This window comes from Pocillopora verrucosa, chromosome 1, assembly GCF_036669915.1.
Source record: "Pocillopora verrucosa isolate sample1 chromosome 1, ASM3666991v2, whole genome shotgun sequence".
Classification (NCBI taxonomy): Eukaryota; Metazoa; Cnidaria; class Anthozoa; order Scleractinia; family Pocilloporidae; genus Pocillopora; species Pocillopora verrucosa.
This window is the reverse complement of record NC_089312.1, coordinates 29,612,556-29,631,969: the sequence shown is the minus strand read 5'-3', so window position 1 is coordinate 29,631,969 and position 19,414 is coordinate 29,612,556. Positions and strand designations below refer to the sequence as shown.

The window sequence follows — 19,414 nt, the reverse complement described above, 5'->3', positions numbered from 1 at the left end:
TCTGTTTTCATTTCCTACGGTGCTGACAAGGAGAATTTGTTTAAAAGTCGAGAGCTTCTCTAATTTGTGATTTGTTTATTCTAGTTAACCTAATGTCTGATTCAGGGGTGATGTCGTAAAGAGAAAGTAGAAGCTTATCGCTCCTTGAGTTGATGGGGGAGGATTATGAATGAGTGCGTTACACTTTTGATACCCATAACAAAGCGGGTTTTCCCCTTTGCACGTGACAAACTTTCCCATGACTCACGCATGACGGTGCCTGGAAACGAATTTTTGACGTGAAAAATTCCAATATGGCGCGCGAGAAAGCGAAACTTGCACCATTCCGGAAGTTAGATTTAATTAAAACTGTTGAATTCGACAATTCAAACAGGTCATTTACGATTTTCATCGGAGATATAACAGTGTTCGTTTCATTTATCTCTCGTTACAAGAGGGACAGAGGTTAGTATAATTATCTTAAGTCATGTGATGTGTAATCTACCTGTGAAACTCACTGTCGATCTCATGACGACCGCAAGATTCCCCCTATCACTCCTCACTTCTGTAGCTGTGGTTGGGCCCAGGCCTAGTGTAGTTCAAAGGCTGTGTTGTACGATATCGTAAAAACCTGACGTTACTGCATTGCCAATTCCTCATCGTAGTATCTCAAATTATTCCTCAACGCCATGAGTTTTATTCCACATAATATGCTGTATGTATGGTATCCTAAGAGATCCCACATGATCAACTAATCACAAGATACCCACACAATATCACATGGCCTCTTGCGGTATCAGAGGATCGTAAAAATTCACTGCTGACTATAAATCATATATATCGCCATTTGGGGATTTGAAAAGGAAACACTGTAGTGGATCGGAAGGTTACTCAACCATTTACAGAGGTAAACAACGACTTTTTTTGTGGGAGGAGTTAGCTTAAGGCCTAGTGGACATACTCTACTCATGAGTCACAAATACTGAATTTATCTCTTGTCATTAAGAGAGAAAGTGAGAGAATCTCATGGCAGATGATTGTGATATAATTTAAATTTCATTTTCTGTTACAGAGCTAGGCAAGTCGTTTGCCTTCGTTCAGTCAGACTCCAAAGCATGCTATTCAATTTCCTTTCAAGATAAGGATGAGTCTTAGAATTTGACCTATTAGACTAAAAATCTGAAGATTTCATACTAGATACAAATTGCTCTGATGTAGGCACAAGTTAGAGTTTTACTTAAAACTACCCCTTTGTAAAGGAGAAGTCAAATCTGGTTAATTTTGTTGCAACTCAGTGAGGATCATTTGGTGCAGCAACATATTAGTAATGAGATTTAACTTTGGGGTCATAATTGTCTTTCTGCAATTTCTTTTGATTCCATGGCATTTGTACCTCAGCATTGCAGAGACAGAATCAACCAAAATGAACTTATTTAAGAAAATGGCTGAGAAAGGGGGTCCTGTGCATGTTTCACACCTGTCAAAAAGTAGTAATAATGCATCACCAAAAATTGGGTAAACAAGTTTAAAGTTCACATATTGTGAAAAGCAAAAAAAAAACAGTTCACTGGGGTTTTAATTTCATATTTTCACTGGTCATGAAAATTAAAACACTTGATCCTACAACAGGCAATAACCCCTTTCCCCCATTCTAAAAATGATCTACTTTGTCCAACATAAAGAACACGCTGTGAAAGAAAAAATCTGCTAAGGGGGATCAGGGGAATCCAACCAATTATCAATTTACATCCTTTGGAAAATCTTTTACAATTGGTTGGTAACTCTTCCCATCTGTCAGTTATCAAAACAGTTACTAAAACAGTTACAGTAATACACAATTTGCTTGAGATTTTAATCAGTTGGGATGAAGCTGGGAGTAAAGCCACACAGAATGTCCTTAAGTGGGATTGATATACTTATGTATTCTCTTGGTCATGTCATCTGATTGTCCAGGTGAGAGTAGTCCTGAAAAGGAATGTTATTGGAAGCATTCACTGATGTTTCAACAACCTGACTCTGATGACAACTTTGGACCCATGCCACTCTCACCTGGACAATTAGACTACATTGTATGTACTAACTATTACATGTGGGGTCACACCAGTTCCTACATTATCTTTTCTTTACACACATTTTCTATCTTTTTTTCCTGCAATTGACACTGCTTTTCTTTCACATTTATCTTTTTTTACAGGGTTAAGTGACTAAACTGCTGTAAGTGAAGAAAATGGTGAGGTATTGGCCTGTTATAGAGCTTCTTTCATTTCTGAACTTTTTTGGAACAACTCTGTTGGACATTATCACTCAAAAGTACATCTATGGCAGTTCAGTGAAAGATCGTGCAGATTTTGAGAGACCCAATTGTTGTAAAACATTGAATAATGCTACCTGTGGTGGTTTAGAAAACCCTGGCCTCATTTCAGCTGATAATGATCATTGGTTACTTTATATAAATTTAGTGTCATTTTTGGTAGCAATGCCATCAACAATAATTCTTGGAATCTGGAGTGAGACTGAAGGACGCAGAAATGTGTTGGTTGCTACCTTGATAGGCATTGCCTTACGTGCAGCTTTGTTTACCATCATTATAAAGTTTCAAGCACCGTTGTACTTTTTTGTGATTGCTAGTCTGATGACAAGTGCGGTGGGATACAACACTAGCTTCATGGCATCATGTATGGCATATACTGCCGATATTACAAGTAATGAACAAAGAACTTTGAAAATTATGTGCTTAGATTGTGCAGCAGGGATTGGAATTGGCTTGGCTTATTTTATTAGTGGGTTCTATTTGGAAAGTCAATCTTTCTATGATATCCTCTGGCTTGTCATGGCTATTATGGTATTTAACATTTTATGCGTGATCTTCCTACTGGAAACAAATGTCTTTACCCACGAACTTACTCAAATCTGCAGATGCAGTGATTTTGTGGGCATTTGGAAAATTTTCAGTCATGATCCAGGAAATGGTCGAAGATGGCGCTTAGTTACATATAGTGCTGCACTATTTGTTGGTGGAGTGGTGTTTTATGGGACAAATGATCTGATTCTTTTTCATGCCCAAACATATCTTTGTTTTACTCTGATCCTGTTGGGTTTCTTATCTGGTGCTCTAGCTCTGCGATATATTGTAAGCCTGGTCTTTGTCAAGTTGTTTCAGACCATCTTAAAAATGGCCAATAACCTGATCATTGAAGCTGGTTTACTGTCCCTTTTTGCTGGTCTTATTGTGGCAGTATTTAGCAGGACAACGCGTTTTTTGTTTATTGGTAAGTGTTATAGTACTATCTATTGAATTATAAATGCATTCTGATTGGTTCTTACTTAACCTTTTAACTCCCAAGATCTGATTGTGAATTCTCCCCTCTAGCTGCTTCATATTTCCTTGTCTATTGGTTATGAGAACTTGGTGCTATATCAAGATAACAGCTTCTACCTGATCAGTTTGAATATTCTCATTAGCTGTTTGTTGAACAATGTGTGAATGTTATAGGGAGAAGTTTTATGTTGATCACTTCTGGAAGTTAAAAGGTTAATATCATTAATATGATAATAAATAAATGTAGTTATAATAATGTTAATATGATAATAATATGATACACACTCAACTGCACCTTGTGTGTCACTTTTTTGTTCTTACCACAAATTGACGCACAGCTGTGATCTATTACTATTACTATTTGTGAGATACATAATGGTATCAATTGTGGCTAGTCTTACCTTCAAGAAAATTCTGAGTTTCTATTATGGATTCAAATGCCTGGTATTGAAGAAATGTTGTTGAAATTGTTGTGTTGAATACATTACAATCCTCTTCTTGCTTTGCTTTATGTTTAAAAGATGTTGGTTGTAACTGGTTAAAAAAATGTCATTTTTCCTTCAGTTCCTACTACATTTGATTTTTTTTTGTCAAAAAAATTGTAATTTGAATTTATTTATTTGCATTCTCCAAATAATGATTTAAAAAGCACAATCATCAAAGGCTTAAAGTGGATTCTGGTCAGTCTTGTGCTTGATATGGTCATGACTGTACATCAGTCTATAAATATTTGTATTCACAACCTTTGGAAATAATATTCTAAAAAAAATCAAGTATGAGACAAGCTATTATTTCTAAGATATAGCTCAGCGCTCCAAGCTGGGACACATAAAAAGCTGTAGTGTTTTATGACTGGGTGTTTATAAACGTATAAATTTAAAGTGGGATTGTACAAATGTTATGTAATACTGTTCAAAATATTGTTACGACAGCTGGAATCTTATTTCTGGGGACCATTTTAACAATTTAAGGTTGCCAATGGCAAGTTGGGCAGAAGCCCAATGTATGTATACTAGGTATGTAGTATGTGGTATAGTAGCCCAATGTATGTATTAGGTATGTCTCAGAAAGACATACCTAATTGATAATAGGGCTCACTTATGATTCAGTAGTTTCTACTGGTATACTTATTAATAAACTTTTTACTTTTTTTATCAGTTCCAGCATTTCAGTTTTTAGGTGGCATGCCATTATCAGTGATGAAAGCTAGTTTGTCTAGGCTGGTAGAACCTCAGGAACAGGGTAAGATGGAATAGAACATTTTTTGAACATGCCACATTTTTTTATCTTAAAATGCAAAAAAAAAAAACATGTGACAAACACTTGGTATGCAATACAATATATATATATAGCATTAACATATAATAACAACTTCAACATAATAATACTTTTCACCAGTTATAATGTGTTACTTTAACCAAAGTAATGTGGCACATGTTACTCCTTACTACATCTATTTTGAATTCTTATCCTGGTATATTTATTATTTACTTACTCAGTTACTCATTTCTCTACTGTTCAATATCACTACTCACTTCAATTTTTATGAATATATAATTAGTACTCTTTTCTGATGGTTAGAGCTTTGGTTAAAAGTTTTGAAGATTATTCTCTTGTAGAGACTGAAAAGTGAACATGTACCCTTCCCTCTCTGGTAAGGGATGTAAAGACAGAACTAGAGAGAGTGGTGAAAAATACCCCACTTTTGCTGCCCAATTTAATCAAAATTAAAGCCAATAGTGTTGACCTAGTTAAAATCTTTAGGCTGTAATAAAGCTTATTCTCTGTCCACCATTTGTTAACTTTAGTTTGAGAAAGGGACTTTCCCTCTTCAATAACCACGGCCACAATTTGCTATAACTTTTACTTTTAAACAAACAACTCATATTTTTATAGGAACATTGTTTGCGGTTGCCTCATGTTTGGAGGCCTCAGCAGCCTTTCTTGGAGTTATTCTATTCAGTGAAGTTTATGATGACACAAGCAAGATATTAACTGGACTACCCTTTGTGATAGGAGCCTTGTTACTGATTGTTCCAGCTGGTCTTGTTGGGTTTGTAACACTTACCTATTTCCTCAGTTTACCTCTTGTCATTAGAAATATGATTAATTGATGAACTGATCTGTTGATTATTTTATTTGATGAAACAATAAACAGACATGCATCTGTTCAGTAATAGGCTGCAGATTATGTCAATATGTGAGAAGATCAAAAAGTGATGTCTTATGTGCTTTTTTTGTGATGATGACACAAAGAGTAGTTAATGGTGACATCATCTATGTGTCTGTTCTTCAATAGACTGAGAGTAAGGACCATTGAAAAGGTGTTCATTTTTCTGCCTATTTTTGTCTCATTCAGATGGACACATGGGTAGATAGATGGTCAGATGAGTGAATTAATATTAGATAAAAATATGGTCATAATGATATGGAAAAGAGAAATGTGCAAAATTGTACATTTTTAAGATCTAGCAATATTCATGTTCAGTTGAATAAAGTTAGAATAGTTAAAAAAAAAACTTGCAAAAATTCATAACTTCAAACAAAAAAGCATACAATAGCATTTTAAAACAAAAACAACAGTACTTCTTGTTAACTAAATTTGAAAGATTTAAATGCAGTTCAGTTTTCTACCCACACACATTTAAGGCTAAGTGGTCCAAAGATTAGCAGCCATGTGAAAGTTTTGAGCTAAAAAAATGGAATGAGCCTTTAAGTGATGACAGAATTGACGAAGAATGTGAGAGTAACAGGAGAGTTCTTTGGAGTTGTTCTATCAGTTCCTTGGTTCTAGGTGAACAAGACAGCTTACTCATTTGTGTAATCCCTCTTTTGTCCATAGATTTTTGCACAAAAATGAAGATCCTACTTCAAGATATTTGTTTTTCCCAGAGGAATCAGAGTGTGACTTTGGTCACCAGTGTACAATCAGTGTCCGGTCAAAATCTGCTCCAAAAACTGTCAGTGTGCCCGTGGTATCTAATGAAGACTTTGTTGTTGTGCATCATCAAAATGAATGCCAGACCAGCAATGTGGCTACTAATGGTCGCCTAATGCCTGTATAAATTTGTGCAACTGATAAACTATTTGCACTCTGCCAAACTAACAATTTTTCTAATGGCATTGTTCATTGCTTATCCAATAACTACAGCCATGAACAAGTGGTGTGAGAAATTTTTGTCTTAGCTTTGCAGATGGTGAAAAGGTCATCTGCTTCATAGACTGTCACGTTAAACCTGATTTGAGTTGTCATTATAAATGTTATCATCTCCATTATTATTACTATTATTATCATCACTAGTATTCATATAGACCAGTCAGTATTATATCATTAGTAATATTTTATAAATACAGCATTTCGTTCCCTTGATGTGATATATTCTTTCTTTCAAGAACATGTTGTGAGTAATTATGAGATAGAAATTAACTTAAATTAAATGAAGTTATATTGTGTTCTGGGTGGCATTAGAAAGAGGCTTTGGAATAAAGTTATTTTTAGTGCTTAAATCTAAAATTTACAATAATTTCTTGAAATAATTGAACAAATGCTGAATAAAGAAAATACCAGGTATAGTATTATGTTACATTGAAAATTTAAATTATGCTTGTTACAAATGATTGAGTTTGTATCTAAATGTTCAAATCTTATTGGTGCTTAAGGGCCTCCAAACTGTCCAATTAGACCTTCCAATTAGAAACATTTGCAATTAAAAAGACTAAATCCAATATCTCAGTAGCCAATGAAATGCAACCGCAGCCTATCAAAACCAAGGAAAATTTCTCAAAGGAGCAGGTTGATAGATCCACACCGACAACAAACATGGGCAAAATTACCTGGTTCAACAATAAAATTTTAATTTGGATGTTTTCCTTAGATAAAGCAAAACTTTGAATTAAAGAAAGCTTTAGAACGATAGGAAATAGTTGTCGAGATTGAAAATACGACGAATCAAATGGGCAAGCAAGTTTTCGTGAGAGAGATACCACAAAAAAGACGAAACAAATATCTTCTGCTTTTATTCTACCACGCCCCAGCGTATTTTTCTCTGGCTTCTTGAACCTTAGCTGAATGTGTAATTTTGTGAGGTTCTATTTGCTTTCGCTCAACTGGCTTGGGCCGAAGTTTTGGAAAATATGAAAAGGTAAAAGATCTTGTAAAGGAATTGTCCAGAACTACTTTGTTGTAACTATCCCATAGCATTCGATTACGTTCCCGCTGAATCTTAGCTTCCTCGATTCTCCTTTGTCTATCCCTGGCTTCTTTTTCTTTCCGTTCTGCTTCCATTTTTCTTATTTCTTCGAGGCGTTTCCTCTTCTCCTCTCGCTTTTGATTCCACCTCTCAGCAATTTTCCTCCTCCTTGTGTTTTCCCGTTCTTCTTGCAACTGAATGTCCATCTCTCTTTCCTTTTCTTCGGTAAAAGTCAACGCGCGCTTGACATTCGCAGCGTGTTCGTTCAAATTCCAAAATACCAACTCTGTTATCAAATGTTTAACTTGAATTTTTTCAATTTCTAAACCACGCTTCTCTAAAATATTGTCACTTCTGGAAACAACCCGTACGCGTTTTCGTTGAGCAACACCCTTCATCTTCGCCTCTTTATGAGAAAGATCTTTCTTCTTTGAATTTATCGAAGTGTTATTTATTTTTCCCCTTTCTCGTTGCTTTTTAATTGTACCTTTATTGCACTGTGGATTTATTTCGTGAAGTCGTCGATTTTCACGTGTCTGTCTCAAAATTTTCCTTGCATCCTTGACGATTTCTCTAAAATTGTTTCTCAAAGCGCGTTTCTTTTCTTTAATTTCTTTTTCGGTCTCTTGCGGTTTATCAGTCATACTTACTAACTCATTTTCACCGACTGATAAATCACTCAGCATGTATGGACTCGAACAGAATTTGGAATCTTCTTCACAGTCAGTGTGATCACAGAGAATGGCGAAAGGAGTTTCCACAGATGCTATGCTCGAATTGAAAAGCATCGTCGATAAACTATCCACAATAACATTTCCGCTGTTACAAATGGAACCGTCAGCACTTTTGCAACCCTCTGTACTTTTTGATTCCTCTTCTGATTCAACAAATTCGTCCTCTCGTCGGTTCACGCGCTTGAACTCACTGTCCGTGTAGTTGTGAGTACTAGAGTAGGAAGTCGAGGTTTCAGTTTCAGTTCCGGATTCAAACAATATTGATTGCCGTGATGTTCTATCGAGATTACAAGTAGCATCGCCGCAAATTGTTGGCTCGTTAAGCAACATTTCCGGTAACGTAAGAGAAGCAAGTGAACTGTTACGACTAAGGTCGATGTTTAAACTTTCCAGTCGTGATCTAGAGTGAGTCATACTTTCCGTATCTCCGTCATAATATTCTGTTAAAGCTGAAAGTTTTCTGCTAGAAGATGTCGATGCTGAACTGGACATATCGACTAAAGCCGGCTGGCGACTCAACTCCGAAGAGGTAAACTGCGACCAGTTTCCCACTGATTTGTTTTTATACTGAGCTTGAACATTTCCTAACGGCCACAGATGTTGGCATCAAAAGCAAAATTACAAAATTACAACTTTATCGCAGCCGGATCACAGGTGTAATTTCGCTGTGACAAAGGAACAGTTTCATTTTAAGAATAGGAAGGACTCACGTGTGTTGTTGAGGTTTTGTGAAAGAAGTTTGTAGGCTCCAGAGCCTTGCTTGTGCTTTCGTTCAATATTTTTTTTTTTCTTATCCTCAAACCTTTACTGGTAGTAGTGTAGGATAAATTGATTGCTTTTATCGGTGCTGTGAACGTAACAAAGTACCCCTTTGTAATGTGAAACTTCTCTTTTGCTCAGATTCTTTATTCACTTTATAGAAGACGTGTCGATCAGTCGATGATCGCGCAAAGCTGTTCATAATTGATCAGCAAAAGCAAAACAAAACAAGATAATAAAAAGCAACCTTCTTATTTTATCCGTTTGTTATGTTTACGAGACCTGCGGTTTTTTTGGGTTTTTCTTGACAACTGCTGAGAAAATGTCGATAACTACTTAGATATCCATTATATACGAACATGTTTGATTATGATTTGAAAACAAACTTTTAGAATGAATCAACATTTTTTTTTGTTTTTATTTTTTTTCCTCAGAGACTGAATCAGAATTTTCAGTTGAAGAACGTTATCGTAAAAATCTTATCACTTTAGGCATTGCTTGATTGCTGGACAGGCTTTATCTATATTCACGCTTACAGAATGAAGACTCCGCAACTTGGGTTATAATTTGCGCGCAGTTATGCCTTTTAATTTATTAATGAAACCGAGAACTATGGCGATTGAATGTTAAATGAATGCAGCAGCTGCTGGCAACTGATTTTCTTTAGGGAAAACATCCCAGTGTGAAAACTGAGAAGCGAGGCCTTCTATCATTGCGCCTCGCCATGAGCAAGACGGCTGCGCAGCCCTGCACAGTCGGACTGTCCTTCCCAGTCTCCCCGCCGAAAATACTTGTTGCTGAGAGAGAAGTCGCTCTTATGAGGTTTATGTCTTAAACAACAGAACTAAAACATTCCTTCCAGAAAATCGCTTCCAGAATGAATCAGATGGAACATAACTACAAGATCAAAGACTACAAGCGTTATGAAGCTCCAGGGCCGTTCATTCGAACCGGCTATCGCCTGAACTATCCGCAAAACTACCCAAACTCACAAGAAACGCGGAGAATGGAAGAACGATTCCAAACAATACAATGGCCTCGAAACAAGACGCTCGTCGGTTTGACCGACCAAGGAGATAGAATGAAGTTCACAAGAGATCAACAGATAAGCGTATTGACAAATCAAAGCGAAATGATTGCTGATGTGCAACATCAAAGACAGGTTCTTCTCGATACAGTCAAACGAAACATTCATGTTGCTAGGGACGAATTTGCTCGGGATGTTTACGTTGGCAGACCCGGTGTTCGCGATATGTTACGAGGCACTCAGCCGCTCTACAAGGTGATCAACAATGGGACACTCTATGGTTAAGGATTTATTTGTGAATTTTATGCTTTATTCATAATTTTTGACATCTTATGGCATTTTTTCTTTTATATTTAAGTATTGCATCGAACAATGCGAATTTTTAAGAATTTTTACAGTTTGTCTATTATTTGTTTCGGTGAGGTACATGGGGTAGACTCGCTCTGTTGTTTAAAACGCCTTTTTGATATACGATGAAAATGTAGAAAGCTAGTTTAGATATCAACTTTTAAGCTTGAATTAAAATTCTGAATATTTGAACTCGTTATTTCCATGAAATATTATTGACTGAAAATATTGTGTGGATAATGATACTTTATTACAATTATGGTGGCATTTTGTATTTTTTCTTCCACAAAATCAGCCGTTAGATTTTTATGTGTTAAAGATATAGTTTTATTTTGCCTCAGTTTCCATTTCAGTGAGAAGGTTTTCCCACTTACCAAGGAATTATTTTGTATTTTTAATCTACCACATACATGCAATAATGGTTGGTGTGGTGAACATTTAAGCAAGATTTTTCACCTTATAATTATCGTCAATATGGTGTTGCCCATAATGTACTTAAGTTGCAAACCAGTAGTGGCCAAATCATCCCTCCAAGGGATGACTCACCTGAAGCAAGCATTCCATTTACGTATGAAATATAGCCATTTATCACATGTCTCTCTGCCAGACTACAGAGTAAGGCAGAACTCAATGAGATCTCCTGCCTGTAAATGGGAAACTTAAAGTAAGAAAGGGAAAATTGAGTGAAAATCCACCATACTCTGCAGAAAGGTCTCTGAATGATAGCAATCTTCGCAATTAACACTACTTAAAAAGAAGTGAAAATAAGACCTGAAAAAAACTCAGGCCTGTACGGGATTTGAACCAATGACCTCTGCAATACCCATGCAGTGCTCTACCAGACAGGTCTCTGTTGATTAATTATCATGGGCAACACATCATATTTATCATGAAACATATTCTTTGCAGTTAGTGTTGGTCATTAATCTTTTTACTGGTAGATCACTGATGGGTACAGTGCATTCAGTGTTTTGCCATAACAAATAGCTGCTTTGTGGGAAATGAACCATGGCCTTCCCTCACTCAAGAAGAGAGCACTTCTCTTTTGGAAGGAACCAAAAGCACAATCTAAAAAGTAGTGGAATCAAACATAATAAAAATTCGGAGGATTTTTAAAATCTGACCCAGCAAATGCTAGAATTATGTATGACCTCCATTTATTTATGGTGTTAAGCATTTAGCACCTGGTATTTATTTATAAACTTCTTTGAGTCAGTGAATGTTGGCTTATAATTATTTTTTTGGGTGTGTGTTAGAAACTCCCACTTCTTTTCACTGCTCTGCTGCCTCCTGCACCCTTGACTCCTGTTTAAACCTACCCTTAAAGTAAAGGATATATGGGTGATTGCAATTAAGGATTTCTCCCAATTTCTGCTGTCATCAAGTTCTAACTTCTTGCCCCTTCTTCTCTACTCAGCTTTTTACCATATCTGTATGCCATTTGTGATTTACTACTGAACAGAGCAATGCAACATGGAATCTGTTAAGTGGAGGATATGGATTTAAATTCCCAAACCTCATCTATGATTATAGACCCAGCATGCCATTTTGAAAATGGTTTTTTTGTATCACTTTGAAACTTAGTTATTTTTGAAAACATGAAAGGAGACTGTCTTGTAAATCTTTTTTTATTTTTTTTTTACATCGATTCTTAACATGTCGATCACAGCCCTTGTCATGTTCCATCCCTGGGCAAGGTGCTTGGTGACCATTAACCCGAGCCATCGTTTAAACGCGTCAGCGGTCTCCTGCTCCCGATTTCCAAGATGGCTGATTGTTCAGGTCCTCAGCATACTGCAGCTACTCCATAAAGCACAGTTTTAAATATTCACCAATACTACTGAAAATATGATTGGCACTTGATTTTCATTGTCAATGCTAGGGTAAAATCTCCTTAAAATGAACACAGGAGTATCAATCAGGCACTTTGGACAACAACATTCTCCCTGACGCGTATCAAAATGTAAGTTTATGTAATATACCGTGTAATTAATACAGCCGTTAAATATGCACCACGTGCTTAGGTAGTAAGTTTGTATTCCTCTTTTGTTGCTTCCTGACTGCTGATACTCGAACTTAACTTCAAGGGAGGGTGGGGTCAGGATTGATCCAGAGACAAAAGATGGATCATCAGTAAACATGAAATGATGTTATGGGTGTGTTGTGGTGGTTTACTGAAACACATTCCTGAGTCTGAAAGTTAGCGACGAGGCAGTCAACTTGAGCATTTTCCCCAATCCCTTTGAGTTATACAGTTGTTTTTTGTTGATGTGCCTGCACGTTCTCTTTACCAACAAACATTATGTTATTTAATCTTTAATGAATAGAAATGAGGCGAGAAAGTGTTGTAGTCATAATACTCCATTGACTATTGTCCTATGTGCTTACAACTGATTTTCAGTCGATAGCGTTATGGAGCGTCATGCAGTACCTATATTTTGATCATTTTAATTACTCCTGTTGATATGATTTATTAAAAATACTGCTGTTGCGAAAATTTACCCTTTTCGACATTCAACTAATCAAATTACTAAGCTGTAGGATGATTTTACTCCTGGCTGTCGCTACAATACAATGCAAATGTAATACACAGATTTTTTTTTTACACATTTGGTGAAGTTGTTAACGTTTTCTGTACTTTCTTTCTCTTCTATATCATTACATAAAACTATCTATTTTTTTTAATTACTTATAAACATGCATGAATCATCATTTAAAGCCATTTTCAATAGACTGTCGAAAGTCATCGGTCTAGAATGCTGTGTTTTCTCTTTCCTTTGGTCCAAAAAACTCGCGTTACCCTCTCAACAAATTAGATACAAGCCTATTACCGATCACGACTTAGTCACCCTCATTTTCCCGCGCTTTGGGAAGTTTGCTTGGTTTTAGTTGGAGTTATCATTGATTCCTAAGGGAATTTTCGTTTCTTCTGTGAGTCATTGTGATAACATTGGTTTTCGTTTTACGACTCGCAATCGAAAAGTACTCTGAGTTATGAGTGTAACGGTATCTTCGTAATATCAATAAGGAAGAACTCTGTTCTTCCCACAAGCGATTGACCACTAAATCTGTCTGTACATTAAAGCCTTAATTCATAGTCTAATATGACTAAATGAGCTACTTATTTTAGAAGAAAAACAGTTGGCGAAACGACGAGGCTGTGGAATGCATATCCCACTCGCTTGTCCTATGTTGCCTGTTAAGCTGAGAAAAAAATGAATTTAATTCATTTCTTCAAGGAAGGAAAGTATGAAAAGCTAAATGGTCTTGATACGCTCGTGTTAAACATTGATTCTTTGAACATCTTTTTCATAGCCATATCACGTGCCATTTTCTTTAATTTGGCCATCTCCCGTTCTCTCCGTTCCTTTTCCTCTCTTTCTTTCTCCAGCCTTTCCTTTTCTAATCGTTCCAGTTCTTTTCGTTCCATTTCGGCCATGCATTCTTTCCGAACTTTCTGTATTTCGCTTTCCACGAGCATAGAGACTTTTTTCTTAGCCTTCATTTGATCAGCGTGTAACTGGTTACGGAACTCCATTTCCGAGTCTTCCTTTCCTTGTAGGGCGTGCGTGAGATCAATGGCCGCTTGGGTTAATCCCAAAGAGTGAAGTTCCACAATAATCTTCTGTACTTCCTCAGCTCTCTCCAATCTTTTCACCTCATGTTGCAGAAGGTTCGCCACTTTTGCTTTACCGTTTACCGTTGTCAACACAGCAGCGAGACTATGTTTCCTTCTAGCACGCGCTCGATCCAGTTCGGCTTGAATCTTCCGGAGAGAAGCGAGTTCTTCAGAATGCGCCTTGCTTCTATCGCCATACTCAACTTCTTTACCTTTCTCTTCTTTTTTTCTCTGTGCTCGCTCTTGCATTATTCTAGCCTGCTGCTTACCTGCTCTTTCTTCCAGCCTGTCGATAGAAACTTTCTCAGCTTCAATCCGTGTTGCAATAAGTTGTGACCTCGTATCTTCAATTACGACTTTAAATTTTTTTCTCGTTTCATTTCTTTTTGCGGCAGCTTCGTATCGTAGCCTCGTCAGTTCTTTTTTCAACGTTTGTTTAGCCCTTTGGCGAATTTCCTTTTCAGCAGTCGCAGAAAGTTTTATCAGATGATATTCGTCATCAACGTTTTGTTTGGACTCATCTTCGCCATCTTTTCTCCCGTTTCGTTCTTCGTCCTCGTCTTCTTCTTGAAGCGCCATCTCGTCAAGGTCACTGTCGTCGTCCATCTCAGGGGTGATTGAGCTAGCGCTTGTGATGAGAGAATGAGTTTCTGATCCCGTAAGACTTGAATTTCTCTTAGTCCCTTCAATTTTTGGTAAAACAATGCGAACATTGTTGTGGAATCCTGTGACCGCATCGTCTTTGAATCTCTTTTTGTTGTGTGGTTCCATTTATACGACAAAAATGTCGCTTCGAGTTTTTGTCAACTATTGTGTTGTATTACCTCAGCGCAAAACAACTAGGGAATTCCAAAATGATACAATCCGTTTCTTTGATGGGCTAAAGAAATCTTTTTAAGGTGGGTACATCTAGTAAAGCTTCGATAGTACTTCCTTGTTTATCAAGTTTTTTCGTGCGGTCGCATTTCTTTCTCTAGAACAGTCCGTTTCCTAGATAAAGCAACTTCCACTTAAGATAACATCATGGCTCTGAAGTAGCCTATCAGAAACTTCTTTTATCTGGTATTAGCACGTCACAGCGATATCGATAGAACTGCAAGGCCCATTGATAGAAGATTTGGAAATTATTAAAGCGAATGACTAATTTCTTGCTGCGTGTTTTTATTGTTATTGTTTCGTGTTTGGATTAATAATTCATAAATTCTGTACGAAGAATTTATTAATTTATAAGCTCACTTTATATGATAAAATCTTAAAAATGATTATCAATGTTACCAGAAGCTTACAACCCTCTGATGTTACCTAACTATTGGGCATCACCTGTACTTCTTACCCATCTTAATAAGTTAGAAGAAATAGGGGGGAAATTATTTTACACGTGAAATCTAAACTTTTCCAGCAGGAGGCATAAGTTTTTAGCTAGGGTTTAGAGCTCACGCATAACATCATAGTACTGCGAGCTACTTTGATTGCAGGAGCATCGGATGAGGATTTCAGTGATGTTTTTTACTGCCCGCGTTCGAGTCATCAGTAATGATAGATTGCAAAGATTGCGGCTATAGTCAAATACTATAGTCACGTGTCATTCTAGGTAGCAGCAGTAGAGCCATATCTACAGATCAGAATGATGATGGTGATGAAGACGAGGAGAAGAAGTTTATTAGAATGGCACCCATCAAAACCTGTCAGTGTGGCGTTTGCGTCGAATTTCTTAAGTTGTGCTGACATATTTGCTTTCCAATAGGCGTTTCTGGATATTTGCCCCCTGAATTCGCGTTCAGAACGTTCGGCATGCACAGGTGAACTGTAAATGAATGGATATCACGATTTTACAACTGAGTAAAATTGTCACCTTGCGATCTCATTGTGTTGTTGTTAGCTTTGTCACCTTTTTTGTGACAACACTTTCGGCTGTAGGTTGTTGAATATCTTTGCGAGAAAGTTTTTTACTATAAACTGGCCTTAAAATAGAGTGTTAGGTGATAATATATCGAGTATTTTCTTTCGACGTCAAAAAATTACCTTCAACATGATCGATAAGATTAAAAGAAAAAGAAAATAAAATAGAAAGGAGGTGCTGTACAGAAACAGGGATAGAGTAGACTGGTCTGGATGTGTTTCAAATGACCAACGTGATGCGGCGTGCCTTTACTTATTTACCTCTTCCTTGCTTCTGCCTCTTCTTTGTTTCAACAACTCCATTTTATCACGACTCTTGTGTTTCCATCATGATCAGGGACTCGTGTGTTTAATTATAAAAAAGTTGACTTTTTTCTCTCTAAACTAGAGAGAGAGAAACGGCATGAATAATATCCTTCAGTATTTAAACTAACCTCTATTTCATTTTTATCGAAATGTTTGGTCGTGTTTTGTGAAAAACTATTTTTAAATGAAACGCGGTTTTTATCATCGTTTTGATAATAAGTTATCAATATGATCTCGAGGTATATAGGTGGTTTAAACACTCTGACACTTTTTTGCCATGATTCACAACACACAATCTGCTCTCAGCGTTTTGTAAAGTCTGTCACGCAGCGCTGGAGGCGGGACTGCTGCGTTTCGTGACAGCTTTTGTACCGGTTGTTACCATAGTGAACTCCTTCGTGTGGTAAAGAAGATTCTGGTACTCGAAGTTTTTCCATTGATGTTTACCGATCAACGAATTATTCCGTAATTTATTCATTATCAGACGGCTCATGGTAACTCATGTAGTTACTATTTTCGTATTGGAGGAGGAAAAAAAGAGAAAGTGTGCGATCTTGAAATTCGTGAGGTCAGTTTAGTTTGATCAAAACTTCGCCTGAGCGCTTGATTATGAGCTTTTCTTGCCAGTGCCGCCATCACTCGCCTACGTCTTTCTCGCTCTTCTCTCGCCTCTCTTTCTTGTTCCAGTCTCTCCACCTCAGCGATCCTTTTTTTGCGTAACTTCTCCACCTCCTCTTCCTTTTTCTTTAAAGCCTCAACGCGTGCTTTATTTCTTTCTTCCTTGAGCTGACGGCGTAGTGTAATGTCAGCTTTTTCTTTCGACTGAATTGACCCACGTAAAGAATCAGCCTGCTCATTTAACCCAAGATCAACCAGGTCTTGAATCAGGTTCTGGATTTCGTCGATCCTTTCAAGTTTACGCATCTCTGTTTGCATCATCTGCTTTATTTTTCCTGCTTTCTTTGCCTTCAGGATAGAGATGAGTCCAGTCGAACTCTTTCGTCTTGCCCGAGCTCGATCTAAATCTGATTGGATTTTTCTCAAGGCAGCCATTTCCTCGACTTGTTGTCTTACCCATTCATCACCACCTCCAAAGTTGTGCTCTGGAATTTCATTCCCCTCTTTTTTGTTCTTTTTGTTCAAGATTTGCCATTTCCTCAAAGATCTCTTCTTCATTATCTCGCTCTGTTTTTCTTCTGCTCTTTCTTCCAACTTGTTAACAGCCTCTTTCTCTGCGTGCACTCGAGCTTCTATCAGCATGTCGCGAGCATTGTCAATAACCTTAGTGAATTTCTTTTTTATTTGTAACTCTTTTAACCTGGCATTGTGCCAAATCTTTTTGAAATCTTCTCTTAGATTTTCTTCGACTCGATCCTCAATTTCTTGCATGTCTTTTTTAGAAAGCATATAATTGTCTGCCCGTTTATTGGAAGACAGTTTTGCATCGCTGCGAAATTCATCCAAGTCGTCGAACGAAAATTCCGAAGTCGAAACACTTTTTTCGTCTTCATGACTGTTGCTGTTAGAAACAGGGGACAAACTATCCGAGTCGCCGTAAGCAGAATCAATACTTGGCAGTCCCAAGCTGCTGGTTTTCCTTGTATTTCCTCGATAAGTCTCCTGGATTGGATCCAATCTTTCGAAAGGATTTCCTCTTGCATCTGACTTAAAAATATCGACCAGAAACGGTTTATCGCGTGGAAACGACATCGAGTTCTTTCAATTGATAGTGCTTGCTGATCGTCAGTTCTCACCCGGCTTTTGACACGAAATCAATAAAAAGAAATTTGTTCCCTAATTACATGCGGTTACTATGTTATATGTTATAGGGACCTCGCACGGCGCTCTCATTCTTTGAAGTATAACCACACGAAACTGAGAGGCGTGCTTGATGTTCTGCGATGATAAACACTGCCTTCAGTGCTATCATTGCCTTTGGCATATAACTATTTTTGGCCTTGTTTTTCGTGTCTGAGCAATCAAGGACTTGATAGGAAACTCGCGATTGGAATCGTATCCCAGAGTTCGAGTTCCAGAAAAGTAAGTATATCGACGGATGTTTTTAAAAACTTTTATTTCATTAGTGTCTTCTGTCTAAAATATCTTATCAATGTTTTCAGCCGTATTTACTTTAAGAGCACAAAGAACCTCATAACTTAATAATAAAGCGGTTGACGATTCGCTTGTTTGAAGTATTTTTACAGCGACCAAACGAAAAACAATAAGATCAATAAAATTCTACAAATAGAGAGAATCTACGCTGTCAAAGTTAATAATAGAACCTAGACTAGTATGTGTCATTTCCTTTTTATGAATCCGTTTCTGCCGTTCAAGTTGTTTTGTGAGTCAAAATGATTTAGAACTGATTTAATTTTTTTTCTTTCCGCTTTCTTTTCTTTCGGAGGTAAGTAAGAAAAAGCGAAAGCAAGTCGTGTAGATGGTAACAAACATGGTGGGAAAAAAGGGAACCCACAACGGCACTTGTAGCACGAAGTGATCTACAACCGTGACTTTGTAGTCAGGATAGTGAAAATACCTCGTTTAAAGATTTGCGTCGTAAGAGATCACCTAAGGATGAAGTCAGTGAAAATCCTTCAATGGTGCTCTTAAATTGTTTATTTTTCTTTGTATTTTCTTCATTTATTTTCCTAACCCTTTCGTTTTGAGCTCTATATACAAAAATGTTCAGTCTTACATGACTCACGTGAGTAGGAATGCATTGTTCACTTTTTACCTAAGCTCATGCTCCAATTGTTCAAAGCGCAGATGCTTGTATTTAGTCCGCAAAAATTAGGGTACAGTGAAATAAAACTAACTGAAGTGCGATGTACAGTTTTATACTCCTTGTACTCGACTCTTGGGTTATTAATGTAATTGCCGAACTTGCTGAACATTTCCTGTTTTCCGCGGTTATCGCGCGAAACAGGATCATGTTTCTTCTTTCCTGCGCTTGTCGTTGGATACAGGTTTTCCAGCGCTATGATAGGCCTATTTTTACTCGCACTGCTACTGACTTAGGTGTTTCCCGCAGCACTACCAGGAGTTTTAATAAAACCCGGTTATCAGCAGTCTAGCACCCCCCTAGAAGACTTCATATCACCGTCTGTTTAGCCTGTGAGCTTGCCCTCGTATTTAGGATGCGCTGTGCGACTCCTTTTCTAGGTACAACCGCCTATTACACCATCGGCAGCTGCCTGTGGAAAAAGTTAATGAAACCCCTGTACTACTGTTTAG

General features: G+C 37.3%; 4 protein-coding genes across 5 annotated transcripts; 1 reads left to right on the top strand and 3 right to left on the bottom strand.

The window, feature by feature from the left end:
• The first annotated feature begins 291 nt into the window (after nt 1-291).
• Nucleotides 292-6,666, top strand: LOC131786108 (proton-coupled folate transporter). Of its 2 annotated transcripts, none has more exons than XM_059103099.2 (5): nt 292-444; nt 2,174-3,248; nt 4,457-4,540; nt 5,195-5,351; nt 6,141-6,666. In XM_059103099.2, exons 2-5 carry the CDS (start codon nt 2,207-2,209, stop codon nt 6,361-6,363), a joined length of 1,506 nt encoding a protein of 501 aa, XP_058959082.2. In that variant the 5' UTR covers nt 292-444; nt 2,174-2,206; the 3' UTR covers nt 6,364-6,666. The 2 variants fall into 2 exon arrangements, with proteins under 2 accessions (XP_058959082.2, XP_058959083.2); XM_059103100.2 differs by lacking the exon at nt 292-444 and adding an exon at nt 547-886.
• A 653-nt stretch (nt 6,667-7,319) lies between these two features.
• On the bottom strand, nt 7,320-8,714 carry LOC136279098 (caldesmon-like). Its single transcript, XM_066162537.1, has one exon. It carries the CDS (start codon nt 8,712-8,714, stop codon nt 7,320-7,322), a length of 1,395 nt encoding a protein of 464 aa, XP_066018634.1.
• Nucleotides 8,715-12,085: 3,371 nt separating this feature from the next.
• Nucleotides 12,086-14,920, bottom strand: LOC131786160 (uncharacterized). Its single transcript, XM_059103173.2, has one exon. It carries the CDS (start codon nt 14,744-14,746, stop codon nt 13,583-13,585), a length of 1,164 nt encoding a protein of 387 aa, XP_058959156.2. The 5' UTR covers nt 14,747-14,920; the 3' UTR covers nt 12,086-13,582.
• Nucleotides 14,921-16,380: 1,460 nt separating this feature from the next.
• On the bottom strand, nt 16,381-17,890 carry LOC131786058 (uncharacterized). Its single transcript, XM_059103040.2, has one exon. It carries the CDS (start codon nt 17,888-17,890, stop codon nt 16,691-16,693), a length of 1,200 nt encoding a protein of 399 aa, XP_058959023.2. The 3' UTR covers nt 16,381-16,690.
• Between the last annotated feature and the right edge of the window lie 1,524 nt (nt 17,891-19,414).

Bases quoted from the DNA above. Each gene is read 5' to 3' on its own strand.
- LOC131786108 (XM_059103099.2), top strand. From the start codon at position 2,207: ATGGTGAGGTATTGGCCTGTTATAGAGCTTCTTTCATTTCTGAACTTT. The intron at 3,249-4,456 runs GTAAGTGTTATA...TTTTTTTATCAG, and splicing joins AACGCGTTTTTTGTTTATTG to TTCCAGCATTTCAGTTTTTA. The intron at 5,352-6,140 runs GTTTGTAACACT...TTTTGTCCATAG, and splicing joins GTTCCAGCTGGTCTTGTTGG to ATTTTTGCACAAAAATGAAG.
- LOC136279098 (XM_066162537.1), bottom strand. From the start codon at position 8,714: ATGTCCAGTTCAGCATCGACATCTTCTAGCAGAAAACTTTCAGCTTTA.
- LOC131786160 (XM_059103173.2), bottom strand. From the start codon at position 14,746: ATGGAACCACACAACAAAAAGAGATTCAAAGACGATGCGGTCACAGGA.
- LOC131786058 (XM_059103040.2), bottom strand. From the start codon at position 17,890: ATGTCGTTTCCACGCGATAAACCGTTTCTGGTCGATATTTTTAAGTCA.